The following is a 16,354-nucleotide window of genomic DNA, read 5'->3' as shown; positions in this document are numbered from 1 at the left end:
TGTATGCAAAAAAAAAAGGGGAAACTGAATCAGGATGGGAGCAGGCACAACACAAACACAGACCAGTGGGACAAAGGAGAAAGAGAAAAACTGTTCAGTTACCTTTCCCAACATTCTTTTTGGTAGCTGACGAAGGAGAGGGAATCATAGGTAATTTCAACTCAGCACGATTTGACTCAGTCAGAAGGTAGTGGGACTTATAGGCATATGAACTTAATATGGTGTCAGTAAGGTCTTGCACTAACAGCCCTACACAAGACACACAGGAAGAGACGGGGGTGAGCCGCAGTCAAACTCAAGATTACCCAAAATTTACAAAAGAGAAAGAACAAACACATACGCACAGTCTTACATACCCACACACACACATTTGTAACACAAAAAAAAAAGTAAAACGAATTCGTCTCAACACAAAGAGGCCAAACAGTGCACTCAACTTATTGTTACATATCGGATCTAAACTGGCTAAAAGTCGTGGAAAAGGGTGACAATCCTGTGTTTTCTCTCTCATAAGCATTCAGGACAGGCGTGATTGTTTAAGTGGAGTGCAGTGTAGCAGCCTGAATCATTCATAGTATTAGTATCGTGATGGAAAACAAACATTACATTTCACAGCACCGCTATTCATGAGCAACACATGAAACATGTAATATTAAAGATAGCTAAACACAGCATTGTGAGGTTTCAGTTTTCACTCATGAGATGTATCAAAAAGTGGTTATACTCCAAAAAAAATATAAAAACTACAGCCATGGAGGGCGATCTGCTCCCACTGATGCTCTAGTGTGAAGGACTGATCTTGTTGTTTGTGAGTGGAGGTAAAATCACCACGTCTGGTGAAATTAAGAGCTTCTGCATGTGTCTGCTCCATCAGTTCGAGGTCACTGCTCTATCTGGGCTGCAGGGGAGGAAGGCAGTTAATGTGTACAGCTGAGGAAGCTTACCTCTGGCACATAAAAAGCACCATCCCACGTTGACCGGGGAGCTGAGGAGGCCGTTCCTCTTGGCGCTGCCATGGTTGCTGCAGATCATGATGTGATGGGTGATGATGACGCTGCCTGCCGCCACGCAGCTGTCGCCCGTGTGATACGCCAACGGACAGCGGATACAGCGAATCAAGCGACCTGGAGGGAAGAAAAAGAAGAGGGGAGAAAAGGCGTTGAGTTTTTTCCAGACTGGCGTAGCGACTTTTCAACAATGTTTCTGTGAGCTGCGGTCATATGTAGCTAAGACACAGTACAGTGTAATGCTGCTCACGCTCTTCCACTGCAGTCTTTATAAAGATTTGGGTCATATTCCTTTATGGGTTCCAGCTGTAATTAACAGAATGAAAAGGACAAACCACTTGGAAATATTTTGGTGACCAAATGACCAAGACTCAAGTCCAAAGTTTTAATAATTTTGTCAGTTTCCCTTTCAGCTTAAAAGTCCTTTAAGTCTCTGAATCCCCAAACACAGCCAGCAGGTTTAAAAGGCATGCATTTCTTTTTTTTTTTAAAATGACAAAATTAGGTCCTTTATTAGCGCCAGAAACTACAAAAATCTTAAAGAATTGTTGGATTTTCAACTTTCTAACAGTACTTGAACTACTCATCTGTGATGCAACATTTTGTCTGAACATTTAATCAAATCTAAGCTTAAAAATATGAAATTTCAACAAAAATAATTGACACTACATATTACACTTAAACTTTTGCCATAAATGAAGCATTTGCACCAACCAGATTCTATAAAAAATAATCCTGTGCTCCTCAGTACAACCAAGACGCAATGGCTGACTCAGATGCAACCAACAGTCATGTGACAGTAATTCAGGGACTCATGGACACAGCAGATAGGACACAAGTATGGAAACAAATCAATATTTAAGTTGTAAAATATTTATAGCATGTAAAGTTATCTTTCTTTTTGGTATAGATAACACTTGTAGGCACTTGGAACAATTTTTAACAAGTTCATTCCTCTTTTTTTTCAGTTTTTGTAAAATAAAAAATCAAAGAAAATCAACTTGTGTTTATTCGTTTTTTTTAAATCTTTTTTTTTTTTTTTTTAGCATTTTAACTTTTTATACTACATAAAATAAATTTTTGAATTCTCTCTACTTCTAGTCAGAGTTGTATGTACTGTTTCCATAGAGTTGAAGGACTCTATATTGCAGTGAAAAAGGAGCCCCAGTGAGTGAATGTAGCAAATACGACAAAAACAAAAAGGGCAAAACATGGTTTGATAATGAGCATTCACACTTGTGAAGCCGAGGGGTCACAGACAAATCTTGTGGGTTGTGAAATGCTAAATGAGCCTGAAAAGAAAAATGCTTCTGCTTGATCAAATGTTTGAAACTGTCATTTAATTCAAATAAACCGAGAAGTTCAGAAAGGAAGTGTACAACATTATATGACATATTTTTGCATTCCTGTGGGGAAATTTATCTTGGACTCAAATGCTGCTCATGTAAAGGTGCCTCTGTAGCGAATCATATATACATAAACATAATGCACATATTATACAGCCAGCGATAAAAACTGAAAAGAACATCATAAAACCAACACACAACCCACGCAACCTCAATCAGCATTATGTAAAATGTTAATTGAGGCAGGCTGAGTTTTCGTTGAGGTACAGTACATACGAGCTCATACTCAGTGTGGAGAACATGAGACAGTTGTTTTCTGTGTGATCATATATCGACTGAAGGGACTGATGTTCATCCCTCTCTATAACCTTCCTGCAGCCTATATCAGCCGACAAGCTCAGATTTTCACTATGCAGTGAGATTGCCATACCATGTTCACATCCAATACCCGATTATGTTCTTTAAAACTGCCTGGCAGAATAAAAACATAATCCTCTGGTCCATCCCATCCACCCTGAGTCTGTGGAAGAAAGTATAATCTCTGAGAGGAAACATATTTTCAACATCGGCCTTCCAGATAAAGGTGAACACAAAGGTACTTATGGAGCAGACCTGAGTGCTGTGCTATGAAACAAGATTAATGGGTTAGCCAGGTATGATGAACATAAATCCAGAGTTTTCAATGGCATAAAGGTGGCTTGATCACCATGGTAACTGATGCTACACAGCCAACCTGCGTCAAAGGCAGTTATTGTTCAGAGTTTGGGATTTCAATCGGCTGTAAGATGCGTCTCCTTTTCAACGGTTCTTCATCTGACAATATTCTCTCTGAGCGGTACAGATTCTCAGCTGCACATTAGTAACGCCACTGAACAAAGACGTTCAGCTACAGTCACAAAACTGTGTGTTTCGTTGCCACAGGAATATAGATTCAGTTGGTGATGCTGAAAATACATGAATGTTTCAACACATCGTCCTGATTTGCTGCAAAGTTTGTTCTACACTTCTAGCAGCGCTGCTAATAGAACACAAATTAGAAAACTGACAAGTCTGCTGATATTTATCACAGAAAATATTCAATCAATAACATGAATTTCACTTGAATTTTACCTAAAACTTAAGTAATTTCAATCATTTTGGGACAGCGTCAGAGCTAAATGCATTTCTAGACAATCATGTTTTAATGGATGAAGTTAAAAGTTTAAGAGCTCTAATGTGCAGCTGTTACATTAGAAATAAGCAGCTGCACTAAGAGTGCACTGTGGTAACAACAACATATTAACTTACACCACTAACAATTTTATACCAGCATTACTTGCAGTAGCAGCATTTTTTCACCCTAATAATTTTATATATTCTTCACGGCTCTATTACAGTTATCTGTTCCTCTTGACTGAAGTAGGCAGCACGTTGTTGGTTCATTTTGTGTAGATGAAAACTCAAACGACGCATCAAATTGTCCCTTTTCATAGGAGCTCAAACAGCCTAATGACCTTAAAACTCGGGTTAACAATAAAGTTGAAACTGTTGTGACACTCGTAACCTCTGACTGGAGTTTTAGGTTTGCAGAGCCAGTAAAGGCAAAGAAATCCTAGTTATGTCAACTTTGATTCCTACAAATGTGTTCATCATGTACAACAACTGGACTATGACCTCCCACTGACCTCAGACCTACAACTACCTCTAGGTCAGTGGTTATGCATGATCCATGAACAACTCCTCAACATCTAAAACGTGACAATAGGCCCCAAACAGAGAAAGATTACAAGTTAGAAAGGCTGGAAGTCACTATTTTGGATTGCGCAGACAGATTCTGCAGGAAACAGCCACAATTCTCTCCTGCTGGGTTTGAATCTACAATAGACTTGTCATTCAGATGCTCAAACAATGCTCAATATGTTGTTGGTCTACTGCCTTGCATTGTCCAAATGCAAACACTGTCACCAGCACATGGTTTGTCTCAGCTCAAGACTCGATCCAGTAATTTAACCAGAACAATGTGGCTCTTGTTAAACACTCTCAGGTCTGTACACCTGCTTGTTTCTCCTGCATCCCGCATACAGTATATTGCAGACCCTGACATGCGCAGTGTTGGATGATAATCAGTTATTTGTTTCCTCTGTGAGTGGTCATAATGTTTTGACTCATCGGTGGATACAACATAATTCGCTGAAGGATGTTATTTCAGGCGAGTCCCTAGGGGATTTTCTGTTATGTAAAAATGCAGTGGTTGCAGAAGTGTGAGATTCAGATTTCATTTACTTCCTTTCTAGAATTGCTTAACTACTCAAATGCCGTCATTTCTTTATGGTCAGAATGAAAGCACAAAACGCATGAATCGTCTCTAGTGTCAGACGTACAAACAGCAGTTGATGGTACCACAGAGTAAAATGTTTTCTGTGTAGATTTTAAACACATTCGGATTTCAGAGTCATTTCAAAACCTAAAGACATGAACTTTATCAGAACCACAGTACATCTCATTCCTTTTTCAGATTGCCTATTTCAAACAGGATACTGCACCATCATTGAGAGACATTTTCTGGAATGTAGCAATTACTTCTGCAGTGATCTACAGCCTCTAGGTGCCTTTCATCTCAAACCAAATAGAGCACTTTTAGCTGAGGTGGAACCAAATGTGTATAGCAAGTCTGTGTCAAATATTTTGCAAGAAATGCTGCACATAGTAAGTATCGCTTTTTTTTGGTCGGTTCTCTCTTTCTCAATCTTATTTCCTTTAAGAAAAGCACTTTATGTCTTATTTCTTCCTCTTGCACTGCAATTGTACGTGTTTTTACTAAGGAGATAGACTCTTGAACTTTTTGCTTCTCATAATTTGAGCTTTTTTCTGTTGCTCGCTGTGACTGATATCAGCTATGAAGCCTCAAATGCAACTCACCATGAAGGTCTGACGTTCCATTCATTTTCTTTCGCTTTATGGATGTAGTGCCGGCTAACAAGAAATCAGAGAAGTCAAAGCAGATGCTGTTTTACCTTTACTGGCTCGCTGCAGGTCCCTTTCCAGGCAGCAGGTTGAGCAGCTGTGCTGAGGGCAGGTGAAGCCTCCGCCGGAGCTGCTGGTGGTGCCTGGGAGTTTACGCACACAATCCTCATGGTAGTAACAACCACATCCAGACACAGAGCAGCGGGTCACCTCCCGGCCCGCTGTTTTACAGCTAAAACAAGGATGATTGCCTAGAAAAGGAATAACAGTGAGTAAGTTGTAGTTGCAGAGCTGAACGCAACAGATGTACTGGTGAAGATGCAGTTATACTCTGATTCACTCACCATTTCGACATTCCAGGCAGGTGAATCTGCCTTCAGGTGGGGACGACAGACCAAGACACTCCAGGTGAAACTGTCTGCTGCATTCACCTTCACACACTACCAAACCTTCGCCATACACCTCACAGATCTGCACAAAAACACACAAAGATAGTTACAACATCACACACAACTCAGTGCCTGTGAGCTTTTAGGAGATGAGTCATCAGCACCACTGACCTGGCACACAGTGTCTCTCTTGCCGGTGCTGCTGTCCTGACGGGATAAACCGGAGTCCACCGACTGAGTGTCTGAAGCGTCTGCATCTGCTGCTGCTGGACTGTCAAGACTCTTACCAAATAAACCCTGGAGCACAGACACAGCAAATGTAAGCCACTGTGCTTAATTACTCTTTAAATGTGTGTAAATAAATATCTATACTAACATATGGTGTGATAAAGGCTGCAACAAATTATTCTTTCCATTAATGAATGTGCATATTAACTTCAGTTTGTAAAATAGTAAAGAAAAACACTGCTTGCCATTGACACAGTAGGACAAAACCCAAAGATAACCAAAATACAATCATAAATTAATACAGCTTTGAATTTTTATGATTTTTGCTTAAAAAATTATTAATAAAAAAGGCAAAGCTAAAGAGAGACGATAAAGACAAAAGAAACAAAAGTTTTTCCTATAAATTTAGTTCCAAGTGGTGTAAACATCCCTGAGTCTGAGTGCTTCCCAAGTAAGGTAAATACTGCATATGTAAAATAGATGACAAAATCCATATATTTTTTGAGAATTTTTTCCTATTTGCCATAAACAAATAGAAAAACTTAGAACAAAAGAACTTCAAGTATAAACTACATATGTGACTTCATTTTAAAAATACATTATTGTTGTTTTTGAAAACGGGCTACTTCAACATGTGACTAAAACACAAGCTAAACTACATCAATTCAAAGATAACACAAAATTTTTTTTTTGTCCTGCAATGAGTCATATTTGAATGACAACAACTACAAGACACTCTAAGCTGCATCTCTGCAAAGCACAATATATCTTCTACATTTTATCCAGCACAAATGCATGGAATTACAGACATCTAAGCCTAACCTCATAGAAGCTATAGACTTTCTAATCAATGATTGAATCATGTAGAATGAAACTGATCCAATAATGTGCAGCATGTCCACACTGACACATGCTTAAACATTTATATCTTCATAAGCATTGTTAAGCCACTAAGAACTAGCTTAATTGGGTTGTGGGCGACGATAATCAGTTAAGCGTTTCCCTCTTTGTGTATTAGTGTGTTTGTGAACCTGCCTGTGGATCGTTGAGGCCTCTGGAGTCCGAATCAGACGTGTCTCTGTACTGAGATGAAGCCATCTCAACATCTGTTGACGCTCTGCTTCGCTTCTTCAGGGGCTTGCACGCATCTGAGATCTCACTGGCTCCTAAACGGCAACATGGATGGGCAACGAAAAGACGGATTTCACTTTTTAGAGGTACAAAGGAGTTTCCACTAACAGGTTTACAGCAGGTGTGAAAGAAAGATCCCTCACCTTTCTGTGAACCCGTCCTCAGCGTGGTTTCTGGAGCCATCTCAGCCTGCCAGGAAAGGAACCGTGAAAGTTTAGGATATTGTGGTGAGCTTTGAGACTTAGGTGATGGCACGTTAGTGTGAGAAAATTCACTTTAATCCTTGTATATATCAACATCAGCAGTGGGCTAAATAAGCTGCTCCTTCACATAATATGACATATATGTTATAGCGTGCATTCCTTATAGATTATATTGTAATGCAGACGTGTAATTTCAGTATTTACCCAACAATGATGCAATGGAGGAAAAATTATTGTGGCCCAAACAGGTCTCCAGCAGTCGTAAAACCCTCTATCATATTATGAAAAATCCTTAGCAGAGTTTTGGCATTTGATAAGCCTTCAAATCCTTGGAGCTGTTACTCCAACTGAATGGTTGGCTCATATTTATTTTTTTACATATTTGACCTTTTTGTTATATTTTAGTAAATATTTCTTGCACTGACAGCTGACAGCATAGACAAAAAAGTGTGTAAGAAACATAACAAAAGAAGGTTACAACATTCTGGAAATGCAATTGTATGCAACACTATTTGGTCTAAACATCAGGTTAGCTGTAGAAGACTGATACCTGTTCCTTTTTGGTTTTCTTCTTAGGGACGGGATCGGTGCCTCTCTCTGACTCAGACCTGCTCCTGACCGACCGCCGCTGCAGCTTCCTCTCCTGAGAACCTGAAAACACAAAACATAGTGAGCTGATTGGCTGCACAGCGTCATTCCTCGAGTCAAATCTAAACACGCTGCATGTCTGTGTTCTACAAACCATGAGGACTACTGTGGTGTGATCCAGGAGAAGAGGTCTGCTGCATCCCTCCCTCCTCACTCCTCCGACTGGCAGGGGAGCCTCTCCTCTCCTCTCCCTCTTCCTCCCCTTCATCCCCGTCTTCCTCCTCCTCTGGACTGGGCTCAGGTTTAGCTCTGCTGTCCTGCTGAAAGCAACATTGGACTTAGCCTCACAGGATAACTCTGTCATGCACAGCTTTTCCTGTCTGACTGAGCTGTACCAACCTCAGGTGAGCAGTATCCCAGGTCGGGTTGCCTGGCCTCTCTCTCCACTCGCTCCTCGTTCTCTTCTTCTTTGTCCTTCTTTGGAGACGGAGCAGCTTTTTTCTGCAGGAGGGGCCAGTCACACTTTGTGATCTCCACATTCAGCCTCTTCATAGTGATGGAGAGAGGCAGCAGCTTCCTTGCAGCTGCTGTTTTCCACGCCCTGACTGGAGGTGGCGAGTCCTGCCGTGTTCGTGCGTCGCAGCCGGCATTCTGTTTCGGCGAGCCGCTTTTACGTTGGTCCCCCCTCTGGTTCTTCTCTTCGCTTGAGGCCTGGGAGTTTGCATTGTCGTCTGTGTTTGAGACACTACACTGTCTCCGTGGCAGCTGCCTTCGCGGCGGCTGCTCTCTGTCTGGTGACTTCACACGTCCGTCGTCCTTCTTCCCGACGGAGCTGATGGAGCTGATGGAGCCGCTGGAGCGTCGGCTTCGTTTCTCAGCTCTGATGTTGGGTTTCTTGCTGGGCGGGGCTTCGGTAGGGTCTGGGTCGACGTAGATGAAGGTGTAATTGTCAATTCGCTCCTGCCGTGTCATGACGAAGGCATCCTCGGCGTGGCCCACTCCCACTTCCCATTGAGTGCGCTCACGCTGAGGGATCGGCTTCAGAAGCTAGAGACAAAAGACACAAAAACTGATGACTTATGATGTGGTCTAAATAGCATATATATGTAGAATTATTTAAGAAAGTGCCATCATTTCATTTACTTGTATTTTCAAGAACATGCTAAAGACATACAGGGCATGAAAGAAGTATTTGAAAAAGAAACCTTCAAATATGCAGTGTATTCAGTGACTGCATGGGAGCCGATGAAAAGAAACTGTTGCACTATAAACACTGATGTTTAGTCAAGATTACTTATAATCCCTTTAAGGACGAGGCATGAGATGGCGGAACACAAACTAAACAGGACAGTTCAGAATGTGCTTCCACTGAAAGAAATCCCAGAGAGTTTCTCATTATTCTTTCAGAATACGTAATGAATAGAGAAATCTAAATCTAATTTACATCTCTAAACCCAGCATTGGCACCACAAAGCATATTTTACAATACAGTTTTCATATCTTCAAGTAAATCAATTATCTTTTTTAAACAAATAAATAAGAATCCAATGTCTGTCGCAGCTGCACCAAAGCTGCTGCAGAGTCTCTTTGACTTTATTGTTGATCTGTGAAATATTTTCTTTTTCACATAATGTTTGCATTGAAGGGATTCGTTATTTCACAACAGGGGTTATAAATATACATATAAACAGTGAATCAGTGTCAAAACTCTAGTATTAACTGGGTTCTACATATAACTATAGCCTAATCATTTCTATACAGTTATGTATGAAGTATCCATCTTCGTTGAGAAAACCGAAGTAATAATCATTGATATATGCATGAAGTCTGACTTTATAGATTCTTGAGCTACTTAAATTTAGTTTACAGACTCTCACCCAGTAAATGCCTCTACTGTATCTAAAAAAAACTAAAATTGAGTTCTCACTGTCTTTATTTTGGATCAGTCTGACTAAAAATCTTCAGTGTATTTGTACGTACTTTGCTCCTCTCTACTTGGTTTGTGGTTTTGCGCAGAGTGTCGGCCTGAAGCTCATCAAACTGCTGCTTCCCCTGGTACATGACTATCCTCTTCTCATGGATCCACGCTCGCTCAGCGACGCTGCCAAAGAACTGGACATGATACTCCCTGTGGCCTGCACAGCAGCACAGGAAGGAAAACAAGTTGTAGCATTGATGTCCTAACACATTCACACACTTAAAAGAAAACAGACGGATTCTGAGTGTTGATCGTACCTCTGGTGTTGATGCGAGTGTGGACCTTCATCTGTGGGTCAGAGGAGACCATGCAGGGCCACCAGGGGTAAGTGCCCACCTTGGACCACACCAGATCTCCAATTACAAACTCCTTACAGAAACCCGTCTCTTGGATCACTGACGGATGATGGACCTTCGGAACCTAAACATGAAAACAAACAAGTCACCAGTCTGCCTTCAGGATCCAAAAAATGTCAAGTGCTGTATGTTTACTACAATCTGAAGTGATTGGTGTGCAAAGGATTCACACAATGCAAGTAAACAATCGAGCTCTTAACCTTCGGCGTCTTTGGTTCAGTTTTGATAACGGTCTTCTGAGGCTTCTCTGTCTGGGCCGGCGGTGTTTCTTTCGGCTGAGGCTGGACGTGGGTGTCCTCCGTCTGGCCCGTGGTACCTGCCTGTGTTTGGCTGGACTCCAGGCTCTGTTCCTGGACCTGCAGCTGCAGCCTCGCACTCTTTTTCCTCTTCTCCTTCTTCCTCTCATGTCTGCGCTGCATCTGAGCAGCCTCATTCTTCTGAGACTCCTTCTGAAGATGAGACAACAGAAAAAGGAAAACAGCGGTGATGAGACATCAGTTGTTTTTTATTTTTTAATATAATGATAACTCAAAAATCAAACTCTGTCTGCTGATATCAAAACTTCCTCTGGCTTCCATTTCTTACGCTTTGTTGAGAAGATGATTAAAAGCGAACTAAGATGCACACATGGTAACATTTCCATATGAATTTTAATAGGACAGATTAGGGCTATATTTAGTGTGAGGCATTATTTTTTGTCATTGCTTTGTTTGTTTGGAGGGCTTATGCATGTAGCCAATTACAAAAACTATTTTGATAATCGACGAACCATTCAAGTCATTTTTCAAGATCAAACACCTCCAACAAATCTGGTTTTAGTCTTTAAAATTCAAAGATTTTCGGCTTGTTATTATCTTAAACTGAATCTCCTTGTATGTTATTAGGACAAAGCCATCCCCTTGGACTCCAAGAATTTGTAACAAACATGTTTTATTATTGTTTAACATTGTAGAGGCAAAACAATTAACTGGTTAGAAGACAAAGTATTTGTATTGTCCAATAACTAAATCCAATAACAAAAATAATCTTTAAGTGTAGCCCCTGATCCAAAGTGTAGGAACAAATGAGCTGTTTGCTTCGTCTGTGGACACTGTTTCAGATGTCTTAATAGTTTTTATAACCTTTCCTGATTAATCAATTTAGGGGCATAACGAACACAAAGCTAACGAGATGCAGCAGGATGATCAGTTAAGAAAAGGTCAGGATAAGATCTATCTTCCTCTTTTCTCATTTAAAAAGTATAAAGTTTGAGAGCAAGCATGATCTGCAGTGCCTTCAGGTGTAGTTTTGTTGACATTAATAAAAACAGGCAAAGACAAAAGCAGGGCAAGTTTAATACTGTGTCCCGAAAGCTGCCAAGAGGCTTATGCTGACATTAAGGACGGCTATGAGATATGATTAAAAGCTGGCGGAAAAAGTTAATAAGTGAGTTTTTTGTCCAAAGCCAAGAATAAAAAAAAACTTTCCCCATTCAAGAGGCTTATCATGTTTACAGCATTCCGCATTTATCTACACGTTTATTAATTCATTGCTCATTCAGAAAAGACCACAAAATGCCCAGCACAGTCTGAAGATATTCAGTTTACAATGACACAAAAGACAGATGAGCAGTTAATCCTCTCATTTGAGAGGCTGAAGCCAGTCAATGTTCTTTATTTCTGCATGTAAAATCACATAAATAGCTAACAAAAGTTGTTACTGATTCTTTCTTCTGGGATTTTTACTTTTACTGGCCAGGATAATGTAGAGGTGGAGGTGGAAACAAGTGAAAAGGGAAAGAGAGGGAGCTGTTTTGCAAGCTGCATTGTGGTAATCTGGTGTACGCCTTACTGTTATCAAGACAACCTGCAGATTACTAATTCGTTATGATAAGAAAGGGTTTCATAACATAAGGCAGAACCTCTTGCAACTCTAAAATTTAAAAGTGATAAGAACATGAAAGAGTGTGAAGCGCCATTGTTCTACTCAGAACTAACTTAGTTTGTTACTTTGGTGAACAAAGTGCAGAATGCAGGAAAAAAAGTGAATAGACACAAACACTGAAGGAGCAACCCTGGCTAACAACCAGGATGGCACCAGAAGCAAAATGAGTATCATGCAGCTAATCATTCTGTGTTAACATCAAGTATGCATGTTTATTTTTCATTAAATATAGAATATTGCTCATTCTCTTTCAAAATGAAACGCATCTTTGGATTGAAAAGTGTAAAAAGACACAACAACAGTGATTTCGCATCTTTGGATTGAAAAATGTAAAAAGACACAATAACAGTGATTTCAGTGTGACATACTGTCCTGTGTCAGTGTGTGTGAGTGGATATTTGACTGTTGGATGCATTACCTGCAGTTCTTGCAGCAGGTCTCCACACAGCGCAGATTCAAACAGCTCTTTTCCGTTCTGATACGTCTTGATGATCTTCAACTTGATCTCCGGAGAGCTGGTTTTCTTCAGCACCCCACTGGGGGTGATGGACGGGGCGTGAGCGGGTTGAGACGAGGGCGTGCTGTCCACAAGGGACGGGGGAGGACTGGAGGAAGGCAGGTGTAAGGGGGGAGGCGGGGGGAGATTGTGGGTCATGATGTGAGGCGTCTGGGGCAGGTGGTGCTGGGAGGGCAGCGGCTGCGGCGGAGGACTCTGCGGGTGCGAGTGGGTTTGAATGTGAGGCGGGTTCGAGTGGAAGTGGTGCGCGTGGTGGTGATGCGGGTGATGGTGGTGGTGGTGGTGGAGGTGCGGGTGATGTGTGGGCAGTGGGGGAGACACGGGGGACAGGGGTCTCTCCTGGAGACCGGGGCCTCTCAGGACCGTGCCCTCGCCTGGCATGAGGCCGTGATCTCCGTAGCTCCGTACGGCCCCGTAGCCATTGGCCGAGCCGTTGGGGAACTGCGAGTACATGGAGAACTTGGCCTGCGGCTCGTACATGCCCAGACCCGGTGGGTAGCCATTGGGGACCTGCGGCATGTCCTCCGAGGCTGATGGCGGGTAAGGAAACTCTGCATCCAGGGCAGCATCATAGGAGGGACCACCATCCTCACCTGGGTCACTGCCGGTGTCGCAGGTGCCTTCCTGTCTGATGTTGGCTGAGTCAATGAGCTGAGGGGGTTGCTGAATTGTATTTCCCATGATCCCTTGCATGAAAGAGAAGGAGAAATCCATTGTTGGGCTCCTGCATCCTTAACTGTCTTTTTCTTTGACTGGACCTGTTGACAGAGATATGTGCAGTTAAACATGCTCTGATTTAAACACCTCTGAAATTATCTCATTTATCATTTGCAAAACCTTCAGAAACTAAAACATGCAGCAGCTTTACAGTACATACATCAAAATCTCTGTTTCCTGCATCTCTCCGTGCATCGTACATACGCTGCTCAAAAAAATAAAGAAACCCCAATTCACCTAAATTTCTGGGCTATCAACTTGTCCAGTTTGGAAGCATAAATGATTGTGGATTAACAGTTTTGGTTTCCACTGTCCATCCTTACGTCATTTGGTCCTCAATAAATTCCAAAGTGTACATCAACTATTTAAGTGTTCCCTTAAATTTTTTAAGCAGCGTACATGTGTTGTCCATCACTTACTGTCTACACAATATTTAACCTAGACACTCAGAATCCTACAACTTCTCCTATTTCAGTTACAACTCACATGCCTCTGGTGTTGCCGTGCATCAGCTGTTTCGTGGTCACGTCATTAAAAATTTACATATTTACGCATACGTTGGTTCCAGTCTCAATCCTGTGAAAACATACAGCATCTCTCCAATCTAATTTTGGCTCTTAATAAACTCAAAAGCCGACACATGCAGCGGATTAACTGAGCAATTTTGATAATCACTTCAGATTGAGCTCAAATCCACTGCTTCTCAAATTCGCATATTAGTTCATTTTTTTGTGTTTTATAGCAACAAACTGAATATATTTGATTTTTGAATGACTTTCGAGACAATGCTTCTAATCTATTTTTAAAGAAACAGGCTGTAATTATTATTAGATGCATTGAGATAATCTACAGATTAACAATGATAAAGAAATGACTATGTGGCGGCCTGAATGTTAGATGCCAGCAGACAATAAGTAGACTTGCGTGGTCAAATGCTGAGCTTTTATCACCACGTCTTATCTCAAACTTGCTTTTAATTTCCAGGTCGCTTGTATTTACGACTCAGAGGTTTTACAAGGTTCCTGTTTGACAACCAATTAGCCATCAGCCTCTTATCACAACCTATTGATCATTTAGTGTTTTTATCCCATCAACACAAACACATGGTGGCCTGCGAACACAAACAAAACAAAGAGCATCTACCAGTGGGCTGCTTTGAGCCCCCTTTTACACTTGAAACTTCACAAAATTGTGGTTTAATCAGGTTAACAGTTTTTGGCGAGGAGATGAATCCCCTCGTTGTGGTTTAATGTGTGAGTGGGAAAAGGTGAACGTCGGTGATGTAAACATCCATAAGGTGTCAACTAGCGGTCAATAGCTGCTTAAATTAGCTCGTAATGTTATTTCGGGTTCACATGTGTTGTGGGGAACATTAATATCTGGTTACAGCCTTGTGGTCTCGTTTTAAAACGACTGCGCAGACAGAAATGTTTCCCTGAATGATCTTATAGCTTCCTGCGATGTTAGCTCGAAGCTACCTGGCATCAAAGGGCTCGCGATGGGAAGACGGGAGCCGTTAAAAAAGGCCCGAAAACGGACAAGGAACGGGAAGATACGACCGTTTGGCGTTCGGGCACACACACACGGCGAAATGTCCCCGGTTATTGTTTATCCACGTACGGTGCAGCACACATGGAGCAAAGATGAAAGAGGAGGAGGAGGGGGGAAGCTAATGTTGGCTAGGCTAACGCTCCAGTGCCAATATGGCTGCCTTTGCCCCTTTAAATCAAATTGTCTGCCGTGATTAAACCTCCATCACCGGCGGGTTTGCGGGGAAATGTGCCCGAAAACGAGCTAAACGCGAACCGTGCGGGGCTGTGAGAGGCTAACCGGAGGGGGGCGAACGGCATGCAGATACGAGGCTTATCGCTAAAGAGGAGAGCGAAGCGGCAGGAGCAGCAGCAGCACGGATTTTGATGCCGAGTCGAAAGATGCAGGGAAATACAAATAAAAAAAAAAATGTCAATACCTTCAGCGTGTCCCATTCTAAACACATACACCAGCCAGCAACGTCTCCTCGTTTAATCTATAGTGGTGGAAAAGAGGGGGGTAGAATAGGGGGGTAAAAATGAAAAAAATAAAAAAATAATCCTGTGATATTGATAAAGCTCAGGCCTTTCCTTTTTCGTTTTAACGCAATTCTCCACAGAGAGGAGGAGGAGGGGGTGTTACGCTATCTGGTCGCTACCCAATCCCAAAGCTGGGCTCTTCGTCGGTGCAAAGGACCCGAGCTGTTTTAGGTCCGCTGGAGACAGATACGTCCAATTCTTCCTTGTCTTCTTCTTAATAACACTAATAATCTCTAGCTCCCTCTTGCTCTGGCTCAACAAAAGCAGCGCTGCTCCTTTTTCTTTTTTTCCTTCTTCTTCTTCTTCTTTTTTAAGGCCCCGCTCGGTCCTCCAGCTCAGCGCCAAATAGCACAGATGCGGGCTGCAGGGGTCAACAGAGGCACTCCGGGATGTGTAGTTTACTTCTCAGGGCGCTGACTTCCCACCACTGTCTATGACTTTAATTGGAGAAGAGGAAAAGCACACACACAGCACAGGAGCAGGGCAGCAGCAGCACTAAAAAGTCACGCCTACACTGAAGAAGTGAAAGAGGAAATTCATGTCGTTTCATGTAAGTGGGAAGTGAAAAAAAATTAAAAATCTGCCTCAGCGGGGTTTTTTCATAAGTTTATCATACATGAACAATATTAAATAATTGTTAGGATTTTTCTCTACTACTGTAGTTACGTTTGCAGCAGCGTCTCTGATTGGCTCTCACACGCCTCCTCTCCTGATCTGCAGCCGAGAGGAGGCGAAAAGCGAAGACGTCTCACTCCGCCTCCGTTTCCTGCACCTTGTAGTCCACAGGTTAATCTGCACAGTAGCCAAAACATTTTTCAATCACACACTGAGATCAGACTGCTAGATAAAATGAGACACCACCCATAGACGCATTGCTCCCAGAGTCTCGCGATTAATAGATTTTATGTGTTTTTTAAAAATTATTATTAAAGACTAAAAACGCCTTTATTGTCAATGTT

General features: G+C 41.9%; 1 protein-coding gene across 6 annotated transcripts in view; it reads right to left on the bottom strand.

Moving 5' to 3' along the window:
• The window catches only part of nsd3 (nuclear receptor binding SET domain protein 3), a 32,937-nt gene extending 17,038 nt beyond the window's left edge, over positions 1–15,899 (bottom strand). The window contains exons 1-15 of one of the 6 annotated variants that reach the window (XM_035951513.2): positions 15,296–15,899; positions 12,511–13,367; positions 10,370–10,615; positions 10,071–10,233; positions 9,816–9,970; positions 8,235–8,882; positions 7,990–8,155; positions 7,798–7,898; positions 7,188–7,233; positions 6,949–7,079; positions 5,857–5,982; positions 5,641–5,767; positions 5,347–5,547; positions 945–1,124; positions 103–249 (exon numbers count right to left, since the gene is read on the bottom strand). In XM_035951513.2, coding sequence (XP_035807406.2) covers positions 103–249; positions 945–1,124; positions 5,347–5,547; positions 5,641–5,767; positions 5,857–5,982; positions 6,949–7,079; positions 7,188–7,233; positions 7,798–7,898; positions 7,990–8,155; positions 8,235–8,882; positions 9,816–9,970; positions 10,071–10,233; positions 10,370–10,615; positions 12,511–13,323 — 3,250 coding nt within the window. In that variant the 5' untranslated portion in view covers positions 13,324–13,367; positions 15,296–15,899. Of the gene's footprint in view, positions 1–102; positions 250–944; positions 1,125–5,346; positions 5,548–5,640; positions 5,768–5,856; positions 5,983–6,948; positions 7,080–7,187; positions 7,234–7,797; positions 7,899–7,989; positions 8,156–8,234; positions 8,883–9,815; positions 9,971–10,070; positions 10,234–10,369; positions 10,619–12,510; positions 13,368–13,812; positions 15,254–15,295 lie in introns of those variants that run through there. The other 5 variants (XM_023277469.3, XM_023277471.3, XM_023277470.3 and 2 more) reach the window with 5 other exon arrangements.
• Positions 15,900–16,354: the final 455 nt, after the last annotated feature.

This window comes from Amphiprion ocellaris, chromosome 6, assembly GCF_022539595.1.
Source record: "Amphiprion ocellaris isolate individual 3 ecotype Okinawa chromosome 6, ASM2253959v1, whole genome shotgun sequence".
NCBI classification, from domain to species: domain Eukaryota; kingdom Metazoa; phylum Chordata; class Actinopteri; family Pomacentridae; genus Amphiprion; species Amphiprion ocellaris.
This window is presented reverse-complemented; position numbering and strand designations above follow the sequence as displayed.